Here is a 24,865-nt window from a genome sequence, read left to right as displayed (position 1 = left end):
AGATAACATGGGCCGTACACTGCTGAAATTCAATGTGTATCTGGACTGTTACAGAGAATAGTTTCTTTAAGTAAAGCCTGCTTCACAATCATACAGACTTAGTAAAATCCCTATTTGTACCAAAAGAATTATAGCTTCTTTACTAAGTAGAATAGATAGGATATCCAAGTTTAGCATCTTCAAGGGAAATGTAAAGCCTCAGTTTTAAGTGATTATGTCGATATGCCTAATTTAAATAGTTACCCTCACACCTGCTCATTCCTGCCTTCTTCCGGCACCCCTAACCTTCTCCTTCCCTCCTTCGCATCCCCAGAAGATTAGCAGCTCCCTCCCCAATTATGCTGCCGTAACTGCTGCTTTGATCACGCTCTAAATTCGGTCTGGAAATTATCTGGATTAATAAAACCCACTACTGCAGAAGAATGACAACATAAATGGATTGAGCATGGTGGGAGAGTGCGCGTAACCAGCAGTAAACCCTAGCAGTAAACTGAATAAAGCTGGGTGCAGCCTGCCTGGGCATGAGAGGAGGCGTGAGCCCTGCCGGGACTCGCCGTTGCAGGGCGGGCGGGCGGGCGAGCGAGGCGCTCTGCACCTGGCCATTAGATCTCAAGCCGTCCCCTCGGACTTGCACAGCCATCCTACGGTTTGTAGGCCTAAATAATGCATCAGGAGAACACAGTTGTTTCAGCGGGAAAGTGTCATTTTAGTTGGTGTGGAAAGAAGTGGAGCAATCAGATCTTTTATACTGCACAGCTGCCTCCTCCGGAAATATTTGCTCTAGACAACTTCGGGAAAGATTTTTTCTAAAACTAAACTGTGACCTGGTATGGTGAAATGCGATGTAAAATGCATTAATCAGTGAGGAAATTACTTTCCACGTCTGTAATAACGGGGCAGTAGTTCTTTCTTGCTCTATATTGTGCTTATATTTGCACACAAAACTGTATTTTCTTTCCTAGTCTGATATAGAGGTTTCCTAATCCTTTCTTTTATTATTATTATTAAGATCAATGAGCAACTTTGGAAATACAGTCTTTCAGCTATTAGATGTGTGCTTCTCTATTAAGAGAAGCACTTCTATTAAAGTGATTAGCAAATGCAAACCTTTCCTTTCTCTAGTGCGTTGCAGTGTATATTCATCCCTTTTGTTACTTTCTAGTGTAAATAGCACTAATTATGGAACTTTATTACGTAATTAGGGAAAATTATTTACTTTCGGTGTTAATGGGCTGAGATAGATTTCTGGAATCCTCTGTTTTCACCTCTTTCACTTGGTCATGCATTAGCCAGTTCTCTAAATGCTGGGGGCAGTTCTTGAACGCACATTGTAGTGGTGTAGTTAAATGAGGGGCAAAAATTCCAAGATTAAAAAACAGAACCCAAATTCAGAAGTCCTGAATTTAAGCCGAAGTGAAATTTAGCCATCCTATCATTTAATCTCTCTTGTGTTTTGTACCTGTTTGCAAAGGCGGCTATGGAAATAAAATTGCTTTATAGGTGATTAATAGCAGTTTCACAAGGGAGCAGAGGTGCATATTTCCTTTTTTGTAATGGAAATGGTACCTCCGTAGCAGTTCTTACTCACTGCTGCCTAGGGAGCATGCTTAGAACCATGTACATTCCTTATACTTTTTTAATATTGTCTTTTTATTTGTAAACAATTAAATAGTTTTACTTTCTTTGTGCAATTTATTATTTAGAGGATGCACTCAAGTACCTATGGGGATTATTCCACGATTCCTGGAATTTGCCAGAACATGAAGTGTACTATTGAAACTCTGTATGACATATGATTTCACTCTCCTCTTTACAGTATTCTTTTAGAAATCCGCAGATATTTCAAAGAAAGGTAAGGTCAGGAAGAAAGCCTTTCAGTCTGACAGTAGGCATTTTCCAAGATAGCTTACCACTCTTGCCTCGTATCTATTCTTGGGAATATTTGAAGTGATGGCACATTTTCCTTAAAGTACATTTGTCACGCTGTTCTTCTACTTGTTTTCGAAAGGTGTGCTAGTGTATTTTGGGTTCTCAGTTTCATCTGTAGGGTCTTGACTCTTGATATTTGCAAGGGTTCTTCTGCCTGCTCCCGAGTCCTTAGAAATGTTTTGGAAGCTGTATTGAATGCAAAGGGGTATTGCTGTGCTATTTGCATACTCGTAAGTGCTCTTTAAGTATGAAGTGGCTTGCTGTCGTTAAAATTAACCATGTAGTTTTTCACTGTAAATTACACTGTGACAGTTGACTCCATCCCATTTTTTTCCTGAAACAAGAGAGCATACAGACCGCTATGTTATTGCTTGATCCCTTTTCCAATCTATATATAATTCTATATGTAAATGTGCAAACCCTCCCTTCATAATTTTACAGCTGTGATCTCAAATGTTATCATATGGTTGAGATCATCCAATATTTCTGATAATTGCTTAGGAGTATGCCTGGATTTGGCTTTTTAAATTCTGTCACTTGTAGAATAATGTTTTCTTTAAAATGGACAAGATATAAGCGTTCAATTTCTACGTTTTACTGCAACTAAAATGCTTTACTGTCTTAAAGAAGTTGCGGTATAACCCTTTAAGAGGGCAATGTGCACAGTATGCAAAGGGTTATTTTTGGCAATCAACATGTCATCTGCTGGAATGATTTAGCTTTGGCAAATGCACATAGTCCCAAAGAGCTGGTACTGCTCTGCATGGTTTCTGTCAGCCTCTGAGGTGACAAGGCTTTGGGTTTCTTAAAGATGGGAACAAAAGCAATTTTCTTTTGTCGGCTGTTCATTCTGAATAGGGCTGATGGAAATCATGCCCCCTTTCTTTCTTTTTTCCTCTCTCTCCCCCATCAACGTATGGTTTCCAATCAAAAATAATTGATTGAGAGAACTGGAAATATAAATAGTTGTCAGAATACATTTTTATAGAAAATAAAAGAATATTTATTTTTATTCTGCTACCAACATCCTGTGCAGAGGAAATAATTCAACGGGAAATCCTGTTGACACAGAATTTATGACACATAACCCTTTGTGTATCTTACCTCCCCGTTTCAGGGATTGTTTCCAATTCAGAAGCTTCTCCTTCCTGACAGGTGGTGTGCTCAGCCAGTTCACAGTTGGTAAACTAGAGATAACCTCCAGGAGGGGGATTTACAAAGACCATGGGACTTATTTGCCTTGAGAAATTTTGAAGATACAATGTATTTAACTGCAAGAAAGAAAAGGGTAGAGTGCTTTCTACCAGCTGGCAAAGGATCAAGTGTGTATGATGTGAAGGAAAAAAGGAAAGAGATTTTTGCTGCCTGACAACTGACATCTGGCTGGCAAAAGAAAAGAAATATCATTGACAGATGAATACTGTTTCAAACTGGGATAATTTTAGATCAAGAGGGCAAAGTTTTGCTCTCGTGCATGCAGTTCCCATTGAAAGGGATGGGAAAGGTGCAGGTTTATGAGAAGAGAATTTGCTTCTAAGTGAGAACGGAGCAACGTGCACATTTCTATGCCAGATACTCAGACTTTCATGTTTAGATCACGTGGTTTCCATCTGCCATATGCAGGCATTGCTAAAATGCTGCCAGGAACCCGTCTCTGGTTTGGTGACTTTCATTACAGGAATTAGTGGTTTCTATCCAGTTTCAGTGTGGCTGAATTCAAAGTGCAGAAGCCCATTTTCACAGTTTAGCATTAATTAGCACTCTTGTGGCAGCCTCAGCAGGGAGGTGAAGGATTAAATGGGCATGAAGACCAAACTATCTCTTTTCCCATAGTGGCGATTCCTTCAAAGTAGGGTAGAGACATGATGGACTAACGTGGGGAAGCTTGTGCTGCTGCTGTCTGTGCTGTACTCGTTTCGGCTGGCTGAAGTACTCTAGTTTACAGTTCTATGTCAACGTGGTGCTCTTTTCTCTCGTGCTGTTAAAACCAGCAAAAAAAACCCCTTAATTCTCCTACCTTAGAGAGAGATATTCTCGCCTCCTCAATCAGGGGAGGAGAATTTAAATGAGATCCTTGCGAGCCACATACAAAAAGGATCAGCACTGTTACATTAAAAGAATAAGATTCTGCTGCTAACTTTAGGTTTTGCTGAATCATTCAACAAGGTGCAGAAACCAGGTAAGCCCCGACTCTTTCTTTGCTTAAGAGAGCCTCACAGGGATATTTTTGAGTATTGCATGGAGACTGGAAAACGTAAAAGGAAAATTCTAATAAGTTCCACTGAACCTGGAAGGCAAAATTCATCATAATGTGAGTCAGAGGGTGTAACTCACGCTTCTGTCCTGCATTTCATTAATCAGATCTTCTATGCTTTACGTACACTGAATATAAGCATATAATTACAGAAAATTACTTACTGTTGTAATTGTACTATACACACTGAACACTGAAAAATACTAAAATTTGGCAAAGTTTTTTAAAATTTTAATTTATTTTTTAGACTTTATATAGCAATTTCTTAAATTGGAAGAATATTGAAAAAAGCTATCATTAGTTTCTTAATACTTCTAAAAAGCTCTCATTGCTAGCAATTCATATGTCTGTTTTGTAAGACACAGACTTCTAGATTTTGCCCAAGTAATTAAAATCTGAAGCAGTATGTCTGAGAATCTGATTTATCTAAACTAGTGTTAAAAATCACCCCTCACAGCTAATTGATCCAGTGAAATAGTTGCATTGCTTCAATGTAATTTTATGTGCACTTTTAAACGATCCAGTCTGTTAGGACTTTGAACCTCCTTGTTAAAGTTCAGGTAATGAATATGCTTTCACTTTCAAGTACATTTTTTGAGCTAATCCCATTTTTATGAATGAGTTAAAAAATGAAAAGTACCTGTCTATAAGAAATTAATTTCAATAAATAATCCATTCTTTCTAGATGCTCATTATCATTATGTTCCTTGCTTCTATCATCTTAAATGAAAATAATCAACATATACTTAAAATGGCAAAGAATATAGCTGTTGGAGAATATTTTTCAAATGGTCACTTCCTGCTTAATTTTATCTGGAGTGGAGCAGTGGGTTTTTGTCTGCCGAGCTACCAGTGCGGGCTGTTTGTGTGCTAGCTAGCGTGAGCTGAGTGCTGTGAACTCCAGACCTCTGCACAGTATCAGAAGCTCTTACTGTGCCAATGTAATCTTTTAATAGACATGCTTGCCAGAACGACTTTTTTCCCCCTTCAAAGATAGAATTAGAAAAGCACAGTTGTCATTTAAATTGCCTCTATCTTTGTAGTAGTCAGCGGTGATCTGTTGACCAGTATTGGATAATTTAAAAGCTGTTTAACAAAATAGCATGCTAGTCCGTGTGAAATATATATACAATGCTGAGAGATGGAGAGAAAAGTCTCCCTTGACATAGTTTGTGGGATTCTTTAGAAACTGCAGGCTTTCATACAAAATTATAAATACTTTGCAGAGCCCGCGTGGAGAATTGGCATGATTTTTCAGATGGCAGAGTGTGTTCGGCTGCCGTGCTACCCCCTCTCCGTGCGCACGTACACACTTCACCGAGACACGGAGAGGGTCTAAACGCAGTTTTCATCAGGCTTTGCGTGTGTTGATCATCAGGCTTTGCGTGTGTTGAACATACATTATTGAAATGCTGCCCAAGCTGCATCACTTCATCTTGTGTAGAACGTGAATCATCATGTTTCATGATTTGGTAAAATAAAAGAGATTGTGTAATAGACAACTGTAAACATTCTGCTTGAAAAGATGTGCTCTTTTCAAAAGACCTTTCTTTTAGAGCCAAATAACGCAAGAAGCATTATTCCTCTGCTCGCTGAGACATATATATTTATTTCTGCAAAGATTTGTTTTGGAGTCTCTGTTCTTCCCGTAGCTGCATTCTTTGAAATAATTTTATATTTCCTTGTTGACTTTCTCTGTGCTTTAAGTTTTAATCAAAGGTTCCTTGCTTCTGATGTCAAGAACTGATGTTAGCCTGTTTACATTCCACTGTTTTTCCTCTGTATGGGTTGAACATTCAAACGTAGTGGTTCCTTTCTGCTTTTAGCTACTAAACTTTGCACACACTTTTATTATTGACAGCTCAAAAAGATAGTATACTAGTGGGCAGAATGCTGTGAATTATTAACTTCTCTCTGCACTTTGACAAATTTAGGTTATCTTTTTAAAGACAGATTATTTCTTAATAAGGAACCAAGGTAGAACGATGGTAAATAAGGCACTGCAAACTTGCACAAATAATTTTTAGCTTACTGTGGATTTAATGTGTTTGAGAAACACAGGTCCGAGTTACACTCCTGTCATAGAACCTCCGTTGTTTTCATTTCATAGATTAAAGTATAAGAGGGAAAGCTTTTTGTTTGTGATATTTTATTTTGATTTTTTTCTAAGAGTATTTTTATACGTGGATTGATCAATGAAGCATTAAAGGGTGCATGTTACCACTGAAAATCCCCTTTACCTTCCTTTTCCAGAAAAATCACAGTATTTCTTAAAATTGTAATTTTGTAAAAGGAGGTTACTTTGTTGTTTCAGCAGAGTCTGCACTCAGCTAATTTGTGAGCAGATAAAACATGAAAGATGCATATGTTTGCCGGGAAGCTTGTTTATAAACAAAATGGTCGGCATGACAGAAACCATGTTCTTTTCCTTATTAAGTGTTTTCCTTCTATTTAAAAGAAAAAAAAAAGTAAACTTGATGAATATATACAAACACAAATGAATCGGAGACAGCATATGCCGCCTTTGTTAATGGGCTCTTGTTCAAGTTACTGTTTGGCTTCTGCTGGAAGTCACAGCCCCATCCCAGAAAGGTCGTGGGCAAACGGGAAGCCGCGGCGCTCTTGGCGCTTCGACAGCGTGAGCAGCGTCGTCCCTGTCGGAGTTTGCCTTGAAGCAATTAGCAGAAACGTTGATTTCGACTTTAGAAATGCAGCCTAACAAAACTGGTTTATGCACAGTACAGTAAGGCAAGTGGAGAACAGTTTCATTAGAAAATACGGTATTTGAGTTATTAATGACTCACAGTTGCATCAGAGATACAAAGTTACCAGTGACAACAGTAATTATTGACAGAACCGCATACTTGCATCAAAAACCCTTTGGGATGATGCAAAACCAGGCAGTCGCATTCAAACGCTGGTCTGTCACGCTTGCATCCTGTGGCAGTGCATCTGTTTATCAGGAATTATCTCCTGAATGTAAATGAATTTCAGTCCTAAGTCATTGCACCTGTTGCCAAGGGGTATTTATTCCAATCACTTGCCTAAAGCACAGGGAGTTATTGCTTGACGTTTTATAGCTCCAGAAAAAGCTGTCTTTTCAAAATCATTTGTTCAGAGAGGAGAAAATGGAGCAAAACAGTTCATTTTACCCTAAGCACTGCTATTTGGCAGTATTCGCGTTTGCACGGCACAAAGCTGCAATATTGATTTTTTTTGCTCACAGGGCCTCCCACCAGTTCTTTCTTCGATTGTCAGGGTTGCAAGATGGATTGAATTACACTTTGCTTGTTGATATGCTTATTTTTTTCCTTGTTGATAGGAAAAGATTAGAAATTAAGCCTCAGAATAAAGATCAGTGCAGCTTTGTTAGTGGCCTTTTCATTTATTTATTTTATTTAGTTAAAATATTCCGTGCCACAGAAATTCCTCCCCGTGCTCTGCATTGTTTAGCTTTACTGCTCTCTGCTTTTGCAGCCTAGCACCTGCGTTGCAATCTCAGGTGTGTCCGCCGTCGCTTGTGCAGCGGCCGAACCTTGGTCAAGTATTTTTAATGTTAGTCCTAATACAGAACTTCACATGGATGCCTGGAGGGGGAAAAATTGTAGGATAAAACACATTCATAGCACTCAGAGCAGTTGCCAATTGCCAGAGATGATGAAATAAGATTTGCAGGCAGCTAATCTCAGTAGAAGCGCGGCGGTCTCCTGTTTGGTATTTGCTGTCACCAGCAAGGGCCGTGCCGCAGAGCTGCAGCAGCGCTTCGGTGCTTGTCACGGATGAGGTGGCGCCTGTGGTCCAGCCCCGGCACCGGCACCGCAGCGCTCCCGCCCGCTGCTGCAGGCGCCGCCCCGAGACCTCGGTCGCCTTAACCCCTGCGCCCGGGTCCTCCCCGCGCCGCCAAAGCCTCCAGCAAGGAGAGCCGGGACCCTGCCCTTGCCATGGCCGCGGCGGGGGGAGCCTGGCCAGCCCGTGAGGGGCCGGCACCCCCTGGCAGACTGAGCGCCGCGTTTGCCGGGAGCGGGTCGCTCGCGGCGTGAGGTTTGGCGGCGGCGCGGCCGCCGCAGCGGTAGTTGGCGAGAGAGGAGCCGCCGGCTGGGCGGGCGGCGGGCCTGCGTTGGCGGGCCTGCGTTGGCGGCCCTCTCCGCGGCCGCTTCGCACCCTCGCTGAGCCCGTGAGCGGCTCCTGTCTCCCTTGTGTCAGTCTGCTCCACGGAGGGGGGACGTGTAGGGTGTTAGCGGGAGGGGTTCGCGTTTGAGCTCGCCCCAGCCTGCTTCCTCGCTTATGAGGCAATATCAAAACATACTGGCGGAGTAGTAACACTGGCTTCTAGTAGGACGTGGGCCCACAAAATTTAAAGTAGTTGGAGACCAGGTTGGTGCGTCGTGGCCTGCCCTCTCCCTCGTGCCAGGATGAGGCCTGGCCCGGTGAACGGCGCACGGAGCCGATTCTCTGCCGCTGTTTTCTGCCTGTTTTCTGCAACAGGGAGAGCTGAGAATCGGATCAGCCGCGGTTTGCTACGCAAGTTGGACGAAAGCTGGTGCCCCGGCTGGCCCAAAGGCGAAGCTGGTGGGAGGAGGGGACGGCGGTGGTGGAGCCCCCGCCTCTCGCTGGCCGGGGCGTTACGGACAGCTCTTCCCCGCGGTCCTAACAGAGCCTCCTCCTCATGCACTAAGAGTTTTAATCCACAGGTCATTAATTCAGTAGAAAAAGTGACAGCCCCTGGTTCATATGAAAATTTACTATCAAGACGTTATCTCAAGTTGTCCTTGATGTTTTTAGATCCTTACTTCCTTGCCTCTTCTAACGCAGCATATTTTTAAAAGAAAGTTTATTTTCTTTGCCTTCAAAACACTGTGGAACTCCAACTTCCCGTGCTTACGGGCTGTTTCTTCTTGCTGTCACAACCTGTCTCCAGCACCCGCACTGAAATATTAATAGCCTTGTGCAACAGTATTAAGATGATTTTTTTTTTTCTAATAGGAAATATCTGTGATTCTATTACGAGTTTATAAAGGCTTTGCTATTTTAAAGTAGTAGATATTTAACACTATCATGTTACCCAACTTGTCCCGCAGAAGACAGTAGTGCGTGCATTTTGCAAGAAACACAAATATTCTCTTTCCTAGGAGCTGTGTGAAAACGTAGTATGCAGCTACAGATTCTTGACACAATGTAGTTTTTTTTTTTTTTGCATAAAGAACTGATTATAAAAGACTACAAATATCCCAAGAAATATTTGGAACATTGTTTTGGTTCTAAACCTTTTGATACTGCTTCATTATTCTTAGAGAGGTTGCTCATTTTTAGGAATTCTCAAATCCAGAGAAAAATGTTAAAAATGAAAATTTCCTGTAATGCGTCTGTCGTTTTTGTGAAGAACAGGGAGATTTTATGCAGATGTACACATCTGCAGTTTGCTGTACTGGTCATTTTGTATTTGTTCAAAATCCTCTTGCTTCTATCTGTGGTTTAATTTATGTGGTTTAATATATAAAAGGCCAGGCTAGGAGCGCTGAAGTTCCCTTGCACGACTACGTACAATATCAGCACGTATGTTGTATCTGGCAGCACAGCCACGTCCGTGCTGGGGACATAGGTAAGCAGCAGAAAACTGCTACCTCTTCGCAGAGAGAAGAGGAGATACAACTGGAGAAAGACTGTTGAAGTTGAAACTGTTAAGTTTTGTTTTATTTTTTTTTTTAATCACTTCTGCACTTGCAACTCCTCCCCGCTCTAGTGTTTCCCGCTCTCAGACACTACCTGTCTGACGGTGCCCAGCGAGGGGGGAGAGACGCGGAGAAGAGAGGTGAGAGCCACGGCCTGGGATGCAGCAGCGCAGCCGTGCTGCCCGTCTGCCTGGCCCCGGGGACAAAGGGCTGGAGAGGGATTTCCACCCTGCCCCGACTCACGAGCCAGCAGCGGTAATGGAGGTTTCTGATGGTTTTCTGAAAGATGCTTCACTTAACGTGACACCAGATCAAACTGTTTAAATGTGACCTTCCTTTAGCACACTGCTGTGAGTTAGCGCCTGTGTAAGCCAGACACAATGTACGCTTTAGGCTCAATCTCAACTTTTTTTCTGTTTTCAGGTTTCAGCCGAGCAGCGCTACCGTTTGGGTTGGTGAGGAGGGAGCTGTCCTGCGAAGGCTACTCCATTGACCTGCGGTGTCCGGGAAGCGATGTTATTATGATAGAAAGTGCTAACTATGGACGGACAGACGACAAGATTTGTGATGCTGACCCTTTCCAGATGGAGAACACAGAATGCTTCCTTCCAGATGCCTACAAAATTATGACACAAAGGTAAAGATATGTATGTCTCTTTGAAGACTAAAGAGGAAAAAATGTCTGAATTGATACAGTAAGAGGTATATAGTTTAGAAAATGTTATGATATGTGTGCCAATTTGCATTTTGTCTTACTAAATAGCTATTCAGATAGTGTTATATTTTTATATAGCAATATTAGGAGGAAGTAAGAGCTACCAGTTGCTATTAGAGGGTTTTTTAAAATTCTGAGTGCAAAAGAAAAAAAGTAGGAAGACAACTGCAAAGAGAATGGAACAGTTCACTTGCTTGGCGAGTCCCTGAATCGCTGCCTTTTAGGAGGTCAGACAGCACTCAAAGTATTCAAATGTCTGCTGCATTTTTTAGTAGTTTCTACATGCCCTGGCAGAGTTAGAGGTTTTCTATGAAAGTAGTTAATAAATGCCTTCCCACCTGCAAAATGCATCAAACAAAAACTTCCAGTAACTATATATGTCATTTAGATGTTTGGCTGGTTATATATCATTATACATGGGCGTGCATATGCATTTATGCAGACAAGCAGACATTACATTATATCTTACTAACAGTGATTGTATTACTCATAGAGTATGGAGGGAGAGCCAGTAAAAGTGTTTCTAGCACAAAAGCGTCACCAAAGCTGCATCAGAACTAAGATTCATAGACGTTCTTGCGCAATAGGCCTAATACTGGTAACAGTCAGCTAGTACTAACCGTTGTGGAAATGTCAGCACAGATCAGTCCTTGGCATTTTTACCGGCATAAAATACAAGCCTGCTCAAAGACTGTAAGTGTGTAGGAAATGCACAATTTAGCTTTTTTCTTCTGTAAAATTCAAAAACCTGAGAAATTTCTTTCCTCACTGCACATAAGTTCAGCCAAAATAATGAAAAAGTTCAGGACTGCTGGAAGCTTTTCCTCTAATTCAGGTTTGATAGGGTGAGGAATCTGAGGGGGGGAAAAAAAGGCAAAAGAATAACCTGGGGACTCTCCAATGCATGCATTTATAGAATCAAGCAAACAAGTCTTGTGTGCTTTGTTCCACTTACTTAATATATTTTCTTTAAACATAGTAGAATGTAGTAACACATAACCGTATCTTAAAAATAATATTCCCTTTGATTTCTCAATTCACTTCAAGTTGTCATTAGTGTGACTATTACAATTTTTAAATAATTTTCATGTCAATAGATGGAACATCCTCTAGTTCTATAATCGAATACTTGCAACAGAAATCTGTCTTCAATTTCTAACGCAAGAGGAAAATTAAGGCTATCAGGCCTCTTTTTCTTGTTCTGTGTTCGACCTGTGACTGTTCTGTGATCAGTAATGGAAGGGCTCCATTGCTAAGGTAGTGAAAAGGTTATATACCTTCTTTAAATCATGTTTGAGTTATCTTTTTGTGGTTCTAGTTTGTTGTTGTTAATTAGATCAAGCCAGATTTCCATTGAGACTGCAGCGGCAGTGTCATCATCCTCTAATCTGTCAAGTCCCTTTGAAACCACCTTCAATTGCTTTTGTGAATGTAGTGCCTCTCTGTAGACTTCCTTGTTGTGTAAAACGCGTGTTGTGTTTTGATCAAAGTCCTCCTTATGTTCACTGCAAATACACAGATTAAGGTAGTCAGAAACAAATACAGAAGCACAATCTTACTTAAAGTGACATCAAACTGTTACCGGAAAGCTGAAATTTCAATCCTCCCCTTTCAATTAATCGATTGTAAGTTTATGATAGCAGAGGGTATTTTTGAACTTCCCTGATCTTCCAGTCTTACCTTTTTTCAGTAGATTAAAATGATGTGATCGTGTGTAGGTTGTTGGTTCAGAATATTTATGCTCAGGGAGAGTTTATCATTTTCATTCTGTCTGAACAAAAAACGAAGATCTTTTGACACATTGCTTCATATTTTTGCCTGGCATCTATAATATTTTGGAAGTTTGGTTTCATAGTTTTCTTTTTCAGACGGTGCAATTAAATGGAAATGCTGTTTCCTCTGCCTCATTTAATATTTTCTGAAAGTTGCTCAGTTTGTGCTGTACAGCAAGTGTAGAAGAATGTTGCAAATTTCTTATGAAATATTAAATTTCCTTGTGTTTCATTTATTTGTAACTGCATTGGTCTTTGAAATTTTTGTTGTCAAAGGTAAACCGTTGCTTGATACTCAGTGCATGTCCTTGATCTGTTATTTAAAAGTATCATATCAGCTGTATTTTGGTGGTAGCAATTGCATAGGAAATATCTCACCTGAAGGACTATCAGATTCACTGGTTTTCTCACTGACTAGAAGGCAATAATTCATCTGCTCGAATGTTTGATCACAACAAAAACTTATTTCTATGCTTTTTGAAATAAGCATCTGTAGTTTCTGCATTGCTACTTAACATCTTACAGCATTTATTTTTAAGGATTAATGACCTGTTTTTATCACTCCAGCTAGTTTTTACCACTGCTTTTGACCACTCATTTCAGTTTTAGGCTTGTAGTTAAATGTAGTTACATGGTAAATATTATATACTCACCAGTCATTTGCAACATTACTTCACACCTTTTTTGCAGCAACTACATTTACTGTAGTAGAGTGTAAAGACAACCCTGAAACTTGAGTATTGAAAAATCAGATAAACTTTCCAGTTTAACACCAAACCATGTAATCACATGGCCTGCTCCCCTTTGAGAGAATTTTAGATTCTAGCAAAAAACTTTGCCTGTGTCCACTGATACCCCAGCTCCTTTATCAGAAGGACCTGCTACGCAGTCTTCCCTCCTTCCCTTTTTCTTTCTTCTCTACAGTTCTCAAAAGATGTTTGACTTCATATTTTCCTAGGAAGCCTAACTTGAACACTAATGACTTCGTTGCTTTGCCTTCACCTTTTTAAAGCAGTTATTAAATTTTTAGTCCCTGGTTGAAATTACATCCCAATTATTCTAGAATAAAGTCTATCACATGTATTTAGATTCCATGTAAACTTCAGGGTGGCAGAGTTAAAATTAAAGCTTTGAAGAAAGAGGCTAAGGAAAGACCTTTAAAAAAATCCCTTTCCCCTTTCCCACTGATAATTAGCCCTGGTATTTGCATACACTCAACTTTGAGAAATCCTACCATGAGCTAGGGTTGAGTATAGAAAGTAAGACTATTTCTAAAATAATTGTTGGTGAGGCAGTAGTGTGAGTGGCAGAGGATCCAGGTTTCCTGCAGTTAGATTTGCTTAAAGTAACCCAACTACTTGGTATTTTGCTATCCTTTACAGGGGAGAAATCTACTCTTTTTTCCTCTAGCCATTTTTTGGCCATTTCATTTAAAAAAGAAATTAAATGAACAGGAAAGCACAAAATGCAAAGGAGCCTGAGGTGGTAACTCTGGTTTCTTGCTCATAAAGTGTTGTGTGGTTGGCTGGAAACTGTCAGGAGACTTTGAAGTTGATATGGCTAACTAATGCTGCTCTTTATAGACACAGTGGGAATTTGAAAACTAACATGAAAAAATATACTTACAACCTAGTCTTTGGTCTGCTTCCACTGTAAGGAGATTGAAGGTGGTTTGCTTGAGTTATTTTCAAATCGCCTGTGCGTTTATGAAGACTTTCTACCTCCACTGTCAACTTCAAACCCAGCTCTGCAGACTCGGAAAGACTGCAAATGGTCCATAGTTTTTTTTTTTTTTGAGATAGGCACTGAGGATTTCAGGGATATCACATGCTACTTGGGTTTCTGTTTTATTAGCTGGAAATAATAAAAGGTATTTAATAGTACTTGTAAATACATGAACATACCTTTGAAATGATAAGGCATATCATGTATGTAATTTTATAATGTAACAAGGAGCTGCTAAGAAGCTCTTTTGCGTGCTAGGACCTTTATCCTCTGAATTTAAGAAAATGCATTTTTAGTAGAGTTATTTTTCCTAATCCTAAACTTTTCATTTGCAATTACTTTAAAAATCAGATGCAGTAACTATCTTTGTGATTCCAGTCCAATGCAGGTAGATGACGTTTTTGACGTATGTATTTAAAGAAATACTTGGATGATCTGGCAGATAGTGTAATTTTGAATTTTGAGAAGCCCATTATTAAAAACTTTTCAGATCCATTCCGGTTTGTACACCTTAATTTTTTTTGAATCATTTAACCATTATAGCTATTGATGGGACTCATAGGAAATTAACTTTTTGTATTTAAAGAAAATCTGTCCTTTTAACTCTGAATTTTGTGGGAAAATTTACCTAGAGGCAAAATTCAAACATTTGATGTTGAAAACCAAATCAATGCTAATTTCACAAAGCAAACATTATTTCCCTGCTAATAAAGGCTAAAATATTTTGGATTTTTAAAGAGGAATTTGTGAGCTGTAGTATGACACTGAGAGCATAGTTTTGGTAATTGAAAACTTCAGAATGTTTAAAACTGGAAGCTTTGCAGACCATGCAAACATCCAAATTAAAAAATATAATCTCATAGGATATTCACATTATTTTTGATCAACAGTAGAAAGGAGTTTACATCAATCCTGCACTGTGGAATGGCCATGAAGTTCTATTTTCATCTACAATTTAACTATCATAGTAAGTTTATATTTAACTATCATAGTAACTTTAACTATCATAGTAACTTTAGCACTAACTCATATAGAGTTTGTGCTATTCTCTTTTTTTAAATATGTGGAATCAAAGCAAAACTCATTATAACACATAATACTTCTGTATTATATGAGTATTACAATACATAGGGTATAATAGATGAACTTAGGGAACTTTAATTCTTTGAAATACCCTTGCCTTTTAAAATGTTGCTACCAAAAAGTCAAAGGTTTAAAATATAGTAATAAATCCTTTTCAGCAGCCACTTTTTGTCTGCTGCACGTATCCTGTCCGATGTATAGCATGTGCAACACGTGTAACCTCAATTACCATGTCCGTCATGACAGCCGTGAAGAGTTCATGCTTACGTTTTTATCATCATGAACTTTTCTCTCATGGTAATACTCTTAACCTGTTACGTCCGTCATCTGTCTGCAAGACAGTTGCGTTTAAATGAAGGCTCGTCAGAATATAAGTGAAGTGCCTCCTGCCCTACCAAGTGATCAAGAGAAAGATCGAAAAGCAGCATGTCCCTAGTTCTTTTTCCTGAGACTTTTTTCCTATTAATCCCTCCCCAAAGGGAGGGCGAGGGAATGATGTTCATCCTTTTCCGTCTTTTCACATGTCTAACATATGTCATTTTTTAAAATCCTATATATAAATGAGAGTGACACATTTTTGAAAGAAAACAAAATAAGTCCTCCTCCTAGGAAGAGACATCCTGCACGGGCTACGTCTTTTCCCTGCTTGTCAGGTCTTCAGAGAAAACATTGTCATACTGTATTAGTTTCCTTTCAAGTGAAAACAAAATTGGTCCTTTCCGTAATGCAAATGAATGAAGAAAATCTTCCGCTGGAATCCTGACTTGGATGGATTGTAGGTAAATCACCTGTAGCTGTGATTAACCTGATTCGTCAGAGTAAAGCTTTCTAGTCAAAAGAAAAACCTCTTAAAGTGCTTCGTTGCAAGTAGAGGGCATAACGCGGTGCAGAATCGCTGTGGAAGAGAAGTCGCGTGTTTGCCAGCCTGAGCAAAGAAGCATCTCAGAGTGCCTCAAAACCGGCTTCCTCAAACAGGGCTCGCATGGGGCCGGGTTTAAGCTGCACGAAATTTGCGTTTCTTAACACGACTTAAAACAGTTTTCACAGGCAGGATTTTATCCTCCGCCATTCAAAAATGACGGTGATTGTGATAATGGCACACTTTTCGTTGGGGGTCGGCCAGGCTTAGGCAAGGGCTCTGCTGACCCCTGCTGCTGTTCCTTCTTTTTCCCTTGCTTTTCCTTCTGCGGATGAAGCTGGCCTCCCCTTATTAAAGATACTATGTAGTGACAAGCGTCGCAGAATATACCTTGCTTTTTTTCTACTCTCAGTTCATTAAGAACTTGTATATTTAATGGCCTTTTCATGTCAAAAAAACCCAATATTGATCTCGACGTATCTCAAACTGCTTTGAATAGCTAAATTCTCTGAATTTATGCACATGGAAGTTGCTATAGTATATAGCAATATAGTATTACAGCATATTACTGATCTCATGTATAAGGTCCTTGCTTCACCTTGGCGTGCCGTTGGTTTCCATTGCAGCCTACTGACAACAGCTTCATCAAACCTTTACTGTACAAGATCATCAGAATTAGATATCCTTCTTTAAATATCCTTTAAAAATGACAACTTCTACTCATCTGAAACAGACATCAGTCTTGCTACTGCAGTCATGGCCACAGCTTTTTTTTATGTAGCAAAAGCTTAAGGTGCTCTTCATTTTTAAACTGTGCTTTTGCTGATACCAGGCCATAGCCCAAAGGATTTTTGTTTTGTTTTGTTTTGTTTTCTTCTGTGTATTAGTCTCAAGACTTAACCATGACTCAGGTAGAAAGCAAATAGAAAAAGACATAGCACTTTTTTTTTCATGAACTGGACATAATCATAGAGCCTAGAGTATTCATGAAGCACACCATAGGCCATTGCTTTATTTCAGAAAAAGCAGTAACACCCATTACTGAGAAAACTTTATTTGGCAATGTTCATTTTCACTATCATTATTTTTTTAATATGAAACTAGTTGGTCTTGTTTATTCATTAAAATATTTATTTATTAATGGAATTGTTCCATCCTGATATTACTTAGTGTATTAAATACAAATCCTCAAATTATGAGGTTCTGAGCAATCAGGTAGGGTGAACTAGCTGTCAGTGGTACTGGAGACAATGCTATTTAACCTTCAGCACATTTCAGCTGAGTTTTATATTATCTTAGACAAGTCTGTATGATTTTTGTATAGTTTTCAACTTTCTGGTCTAGCGCTCGGAAGTTCCTGTTTTAGTCTTTAAAAATTCTAATTTACTTCTGTACTACTGAGGTGAATTTAGTTCTTGTAGAATAATACTGTAATAAATGCATCCCAGTATTTCCTCCCACCCCAATATACCTTCTACAGTACTTACTCAAAACAGCTACATTATCTGATAAGTTGATTTAGGACTTTATACATGTGTTCATATAGCCATTTATCTCAACCTCTGCTGAGGAGACCTTTATTAAGCTGTGATGACTGCTGAATATGAAATGTAACCAAGATTATTTTTTTATTCAAATATAATTTAAATATTCATCAAAGAGGAGTTATGCTCGAAACTGACAGAGACTATTAACATCAAAAAATATAATTAACTGCACTGGGTATCATGAAGCAGAGTTAGCCAAATAGCCGAGAGGTCTAATTGCTCTGGAGTCTGAGAAGCAATAGTTTTATTTTATACTGTTTCTGTGGAATTAATAGTGATGTGGTTTCCTATGCGAGGCAATTAAAAGCTGCCTGTTAAGGTTCATTGCACTATAGGAAATCTGTTGAATATCACTTAGTAAACACAACTGACATGGAAAAGGTACATGAAGATGGGCAGAACAGGGTATAGATCTTAAATTAGGACAGATTAATATGAATTAAATATATGTAAGTAAATTATGAGTACTCTCTAGTGTTACAAAGTCAGCACTAGCAATGAAAGTACAAAGTTTTCATTAGTAGCACAACAGAAATAGAATTTTAAAATTATTACAGGGAAACTTTAATTCAGAGGAAAGGAAGAGAAGAGTAACAAGGATTTCAAAATTAAAAAGTAGCTACAGAGTGATAAGAAAGTAGCAGATCTCATATTCTGGAAATTTCCTTCTGCTACAGAATAATCTCCTACTTCTAATAAAAAGAACCTTCTGACCTTTGTGGCTCAATTAAGCTTTTTATTTGAATTCAACAAGAAAAAACTTTTTTTTACCGAATCCTATAGATTTTGTATGTGCTCAGGCTATGTAGTGTAAAAGCGGGTAGATGTATTAATGGCGTTTTGACCTTAATGAGGTTGCTGAAATGGAAGAGTCTAAAAGGATCAAAGATACATGCAATAACACTATTTTACAGCATCTCATTTTTTTCTCTAATAATAAAATTGTAATCTAATTGCTTAATAAATAGTCCATGATTACTGGAAGACACAGATAGTTCCAGTCTTTACACGTCATTTTTTACATATTGTAGAACAATAATTAGAAAAAATGCTGTGACCCCATATGGAAGGTCTTTATTTTTTCTTTCAGATAATAACCATGAGTGAGATGAGTTTGTATGTATATTATTTAATTTAATATGATATCTAACTTTTATTTAAGAAGCAATGGGACCTTAAAAAGAAGTGTGCTACTGTTAAAATAAAGTCAAAGAAAGAATTCAACTGGAATTGCTGTTTCTTATAAAGATTGACCGCCTGTTTCATCCATTATTTAGCATGCTTACCCTGTTTATATCAGTGACATAAGAGTGTGTGCTACTTTCTCAGCAGAGTACTGTCTTTGCCGCTTCACAGCACAGTGCCTTGTACTCCCAGGCTTGCACATGGTGTTGCCAGATATTTAAAGCACTTCAGTCTAACATTTTATAGGTCATGATGAACTGAGCCTATAAAATAAGTTACTGCAATGAAGTTAATGCAGTCTTAAGAGTGTTGCATAGACTGAGTACTCGGTACTCAGTATATTTTTAACTTGCTACAGATACATCAATGGGAAGGAAAGATTCTTATCACATATAAATTTTCCATGTCAAACCTGTTTTATAATACGCTTACAGTAGAGGATCTTTACTGCACATTTATTGTTGAAAGTCATGGTTTTTCAGGTTTTCACTAAAATACAGTAGTTATAGGAAGCTTTGAATTGTGATTTCTTCTATCACACACATAAAACTGAGCCCATAACATTTTAAAAAGACATTAGGTAGCAGAAGCATTTCCTTGAGCAAGCTGCCAAAGATATTGTAGTCTTAGATATCTGCTATATGAAAGAATGCTGTGCCCTGACCAAAGTCAGAGACTTTGAACACCCTACAGGCAGAAGTCTTACTGCTTCTTAATGGCGTAGAGCTGTATAATGTTTCAGCTGGCAAGATACGTGTTTTGTGCTTGTATGTGCAAAAGCGTCTGTATTCCATTCTTAGTAGTAATCTGTGCAACTGTGATCTTTAACCTTACTGTTCATTGATTCCAGGATACTTTGCTCCCCTGTGATAAATATATATGATGAAGGAGCAATTTTGAAAATGTATTTAATATAGGCATTTTACCGGCACTGTAAAACTGTTGTTTCAACATAACTCACAGTTGTGCTCCTTACCTATGACTATTTAACAACAAGTGAATTTAGACTCAATTGTTTAAGTATAACAATAACTGGTTCTGAACCCATAACCTTTTCGGTGTTAACTGAATTTCTTAAGAGCATTGAACTCAACTCCATTATTACCCTTGTGAAGCTGTAGGTGTTTTCTCATCTAGGATGTAGCAGCACTGATAATTGCCTTCAGTATGTTATTCTGGTCCCAGCATCATTGACGAGTACGGAAAACATCATTGACTTCGTATACTTAGCTTTCTTAGATAATTTTGCTGCCTCTGTGACAGATGTAGCAAAGGGACACCTCCTGGAGTCACATTTAAAACAGGAGCACTTTGGTAATATGCTGTAGACAGAACCCATATGAGTTGGCGCTCAGTTATCACGAATGCCATCAGCAATGCCTTGTTGCTTTCTTATCAGCCACTTCCTGCTGTCAGCCCAATGCTTATTTCAGTAGAAAAGGATTTGCATCAATGTAATACAGTATTATGTATGGCTAACATGGGGTTTTTAATTGTGCAGGCACATGAGACTCCTTCAGTGGTAGACAGTTTGATAAAAGGATTAGATTATGAATATTTTTGATACAATTAAAGATTATCTGTGCATTGACAGAGTCAAGCCAGTAGGTCTTCTAATGCGTTTCTTATAGAGGCGAGTCTGCTTGACTTATTTAAAAAGCAATCACAGAATACGTACAATGTTTGCAACTGTAAAAACAAGCAAACAAAAGCAGCCCCCTGGACTTTATTGGGCTTAAAATGGAAAGTTCCAGGAATCAGCACACAGCTCAAGTAAGTAATTTAATCCCTTAACTGCAAATCACAGTGAAGAACGTAAGATGGTGCTTCCTCAGTAAGAGTAGAAAGAAATTTTTGCAGGGGAAGTACTCTACCTGGAAGCCTTGCAAGCTTTCCAGATGATAATTAGATCCAGACATCTCTGGGCTTAATGAAGAACAGTGCTTTTGTGACAGGCATTCCTCTCAGAAGAAAAGAAAGTACTTGTAGTGCTTGTAGTGAGGAGACTCAGGCACATTTTAATAGAAAATGACACCACTGTTACTGGGTTGATTAAAGACCTACCAAGGGACAGCACTTCTGGAAAAAATCAGCAGATGAAATAAGAAAAGTTGTAATTTTGTTATTAGTTGTCTGCTCATTATATGTAACTTTAAAGCCATGAGATCTTCATAAAAAGTGATGAGAAGAAGGATCGTGCGATCTTGCTAGCACATTGCACGTTTGTGTAAATCTCCTGAAATTATCAGGTTGCCTCGTGGCCTCTTGCTCAGCGTTTTGTCTCGAGTTGTGTCAAGTTACGCCAAGGAGCCGGCCCCAGCTCCGCAGAGCTGCTAGTTATGCCCCGGTGGCACATGGCCTCTGTTGATGAAAATTATAACCCGAAAAGAGGATATTCCCTGAGGCAAGTTTACAAAAAAAAAACAATTTATTCTTTTTCACCCTGTAAAACTCATCTTACATGCAGGATCTCCTGCATTATTACAAACTCTAATCCTCCGAGTGGGTAATTAACAGACCAGAAAAGCCATTTGTGGAAAGAAAGAGCCATAAGGGTGAAAAATATTTCTTCGCTGAATGATCTTTAAGGAGTAAATAATTACGAGAGTGAGAGGTTTGGGGATGACCAATCTAAATCTGAATGTAATTAGGATGAACACAGTCTGAAAATCAAAACACTTGGCATATGCAACAATTCTCATAGCAGAAGACTAATTAAATATTTAAAAGCCCCAAACCCCTCACTATTCGCTGAAAAATAACCTGCCACAAAAGGGTCTGTAACTTTGCAGATAATTAGGAAGGGTTACGGGGGGGTGGGGGGGAAATCACAGATTGGCTGCAGGGTTCTGCAAGGTCGTGTCTTATTATGGTGTGTCTTTTATATGGTGTGATAGCAAGTTTCTTACTAATTTAATCTAAGTAGGGCATCCCATAGCGATTTCCCATTTCCCTTGTTAAAAATGTGATCATTTCTCTATATGCACACTGCAATAGGTGAACATTTTTATAAATAATTGCTCCTAATTGATACAGTCTGTAATATTTTTTTTAATTAGTCAGGGGGAATGCATATGTTGAAGTTCAGTCAGGTGCTCCCCCCTCTCCCCATGTGAAATTAGTGCTCGTCTTGTCCATTGTAAAGGGAAGCCAAAGGATGCCATGAAATCACATGGTTTCAGCCAATTCAAGCCAATAATAAGACTTACTTTCTTATTAAAGCTAAGCTATATTTATGTTGAATGTACTTTTCTACAAACAGCAGAGCTGTGCTAAATTAATAAGACCCACAGTATGTCAAGGCTAATTTGCAATAAACTGACCTGAAGGTCCAGTAAAAGTGTAAGCAATGAAAGTGTATCGAGGCTTCTAAAAATATCAGAAATTGCTGTAGCAAATCACCGCTATCTTTTAAAATACCTTATTTTAGTAATTTAAGTGGGTGATTTTTCAAATGTATTTAAGATCTGTGCAAATTAATGTGAACGATAAAACTACATGTTTTCAATATTGTAATTTATAGTTCAACGTACTCCTCATAGAGTCGTGACTCAGAAGCGCTATTAAGTTATACAACTTTTAACCACATTATGGATGTGCTTAAATGCCAAGCCATGGATAAAGAAAACCTACAGTGTTACAAAACTGAGTATAAAAGAGTTTTTCCTGGTATCTTATGCTCTCTACCTGTGAGCCTGTTGCAGTGTTATGCCTAAGCATTAGATACGGGGCTTCAGGATTTTCGCTTATATTTTCTGTGCATTCTGGTTTTGTACTGTGCTTTAGAAATAAGCACTGGCTTGTAAATGTTAGTGTCCCGCCGTCGATTTGCCGTCTGACCCTTGCTCAGCCCAGGCGACTCGTGCCGCTGCATTCACGTTCACTCAGTGTGAGCAATCTGTGTAAAGTGCTCGGATACTACAATGCTGCACTGTTAAAGCTTTCATTAGTAAATAAGCATAGCTTTAGGCTATTTATTTTATCTAAATGGTGAAACATTTAATTGGGTCTTTTGAACTGATTACTTTTCAGTAGTACGGATCTGTTTAGCCTAGTTTGTGTGCTAAGACATATACTGTCTTTGCTCCTGCGCCGCATTGTCCTTACAAATACATACATATGTAAGCAGTACGACAAGATTATGGATATAGCTTTATTTCCATTTCCTCTTCCTCAGGCAGGGTTGCATCAGAAACACCTCTCTAAAAAGCAGGTCTCTTCTGCTTCATACTGATACAAGTTTTTGTTTTTGCATGCGCCTATGCATTCCTGACAAAAGTTAATCTCGTTAGAAGATTGTTCTGTTTACTTTGCACACCTAATTGCATTTTTTTGATATCTAGTTTTCCTGTCTGATTATAATCAGCTCCTCAAAGGTTCTGCTACTTGTAATAGGCCTTTCACATCTATAGGCAGAAAGTGGTGAGGATAGAAAGATGGGACTATAAAAGCACTGTAAGAGTTATCAGGAGAAGGTAGGAGTTACCTGTTCTACTGGAATCTACATGTAATTTACCTTTTTCTTTTTCTTTCTCTTTTTTCCTTTTTCTATTTTATCTGAGGTAGTTTCAGGTTATTGATAACCCCACCATAATAGCATTCACACCAACAAACCAAGTCCTGAAACAGGAATGAATTGTAAAAAAAAAAAAAAAATATATATATATATATATATCTCTCTAATAGCCTAGATGTGAGTAAGTGGCAAGATCCCTCTTTTTAATGGTGACTGCTTTGAACTTACAGAACATGAATACTAAAAAGCAAATGGGTCATAACTAAATGTATTAAAACTGTAAGAAGAGTTCAAAAGCAAGAAATACTCTGTTAAATTACTTTGCCATATAAGTCTAATACACATTCATTGATACTGAATCAGATTGGAGAATCCTAAGGAAGGGCCTGTGGGAGTTGTACATTTTCTACTGAGTTTTATGGTATATTTTGGGTTTTCATCCTTAATGTTGTCTACCCTTAGATTTGCACAAGATTACAGTGTTAAAAGAAATCATGATTATATATTATTGCATATTTATGGGGCAAACAGAAACAAAGCTATGGCGCTACCTTCTTCTATGATATTAATTGCACACTATTTAGCTTCCTAATGTCATGTTTACTCAGTAATTAGGAAGGTTCAACAAATCATCAATATTATATTTAAAACAAAACAGAAACATTTTTCTCATATTTTTTTCCGAAATAGCTTTCATCTGAAGCCAGCAGGCTTATTGCTGTAGTGGCTGCCGTGCCAAGTGTATAGGAGAAGCTGAGCCTGGAGTGTGAGTTTCCACATTTCCGATTTGTAGCATGCCTTAATACATGAAGAGTCAGAGGAAGATCTCTACTATTAAAAAACAATTCCCATGGCCAAGTTCTGGTCTCCTATATGCAAGTCTCCCGTCTTTTTCTTGGTTTATTAAAATTAATGTCAAAGGGCACTAAATCTGTTTTCCTTAAGTAAACATTTTTTTTTTTTTGCTTTTTCTCATTCCCCCATAATAATTTTAGGGATTCTAACTTGAGAATAATTTTTAAAAATTTTAATCTTATACACACAAATAAGCAAAATTCCCAGTGTGGCATTCTGACTTTTTAAAAAGCCAGTTACAGCATTACGTGTCCATGTTTGAGAAAGCGTGGCTCAGTATGGATGTGTGCATTCACTCTTCCTGAACGCGTATGGCTCTGCTGCCACCGCTGCTGCTGCTGCTGCTGCTGCTGCTGCTGCTGCTGCTACTGCTGTAACGAGATGGGTATTGCAGTAATGCCTGGCAATACTGCTTCAAATCTGGGCTTCAGAGCAAAGGCTGGGGTTTCTAGCAGCCTCTTTTTCAGACCCCGTTTCGTGACTGAGTAGGTTTCGTTCCTGGTATGTAATAAGGTGTTTGTTGTGAGGTGATGCTAATTGAAACTCAGAATTTAAATATGTTCCTTTAAATACGTTACCAACTCTGGTATGTGTGTGCGCATGCAGGTGTATTTAGATACTTGTAAAATAAGATCCCTATTTTCTTGCTGTTTTATATGTGGGTTTTTTACATGTTTTCTGAAGACTAAATTATTTAAGTAATATTTGACGTTTTCATGCATATTAACTTTGAGTTTATTAATGGAAGTGGAAGTT

General features: G+C 38.6%; 1 protein-coding gene across 33 annotated transcripts in view; it reads left to right on the top strand.

Annotated features, from left to right (window-relative positions):
* Positions 1–24,865, top strand: part of ADGRL2 (adhesion G protein-coupled receptor L2) — a 391,390-nt gene that overhangs the window by 306,509 nt on the left and 60,016 nt on the right. For all 33 annotated transcript variants that reach the window (XM_068952713.1, XM_068952694.1, XM_068952700.1 and 30 more), the window contains one exon: positions 10,276–10,489. In XM_068952713.1, the coding sequence (XP_068808814.1) occupies positions 10,276–10,489 (214 nt within the window). The remainder of the gene's footprint in view (positions 1–10,275; positions 10,490–24,865) is intronic.

This window comes from Struthio camelus, chromosome 8 (assembly GCF_040807025.1).
Source record: "Struthio camelus isolate bStrCam1 chromosome 8, bStrCam1.hap1, whole genome shotgun sequence".
In the NCBI taxonomy this organism is placed as follows: Eukaryota; Metazoa; Chordata; class Aves; order Struthioniformes; family Struthionidae; genus Struthio; species Struthio camelus.
This window is presented reverse-complemented; position numbering and strand designations above follow the sequence as displayed.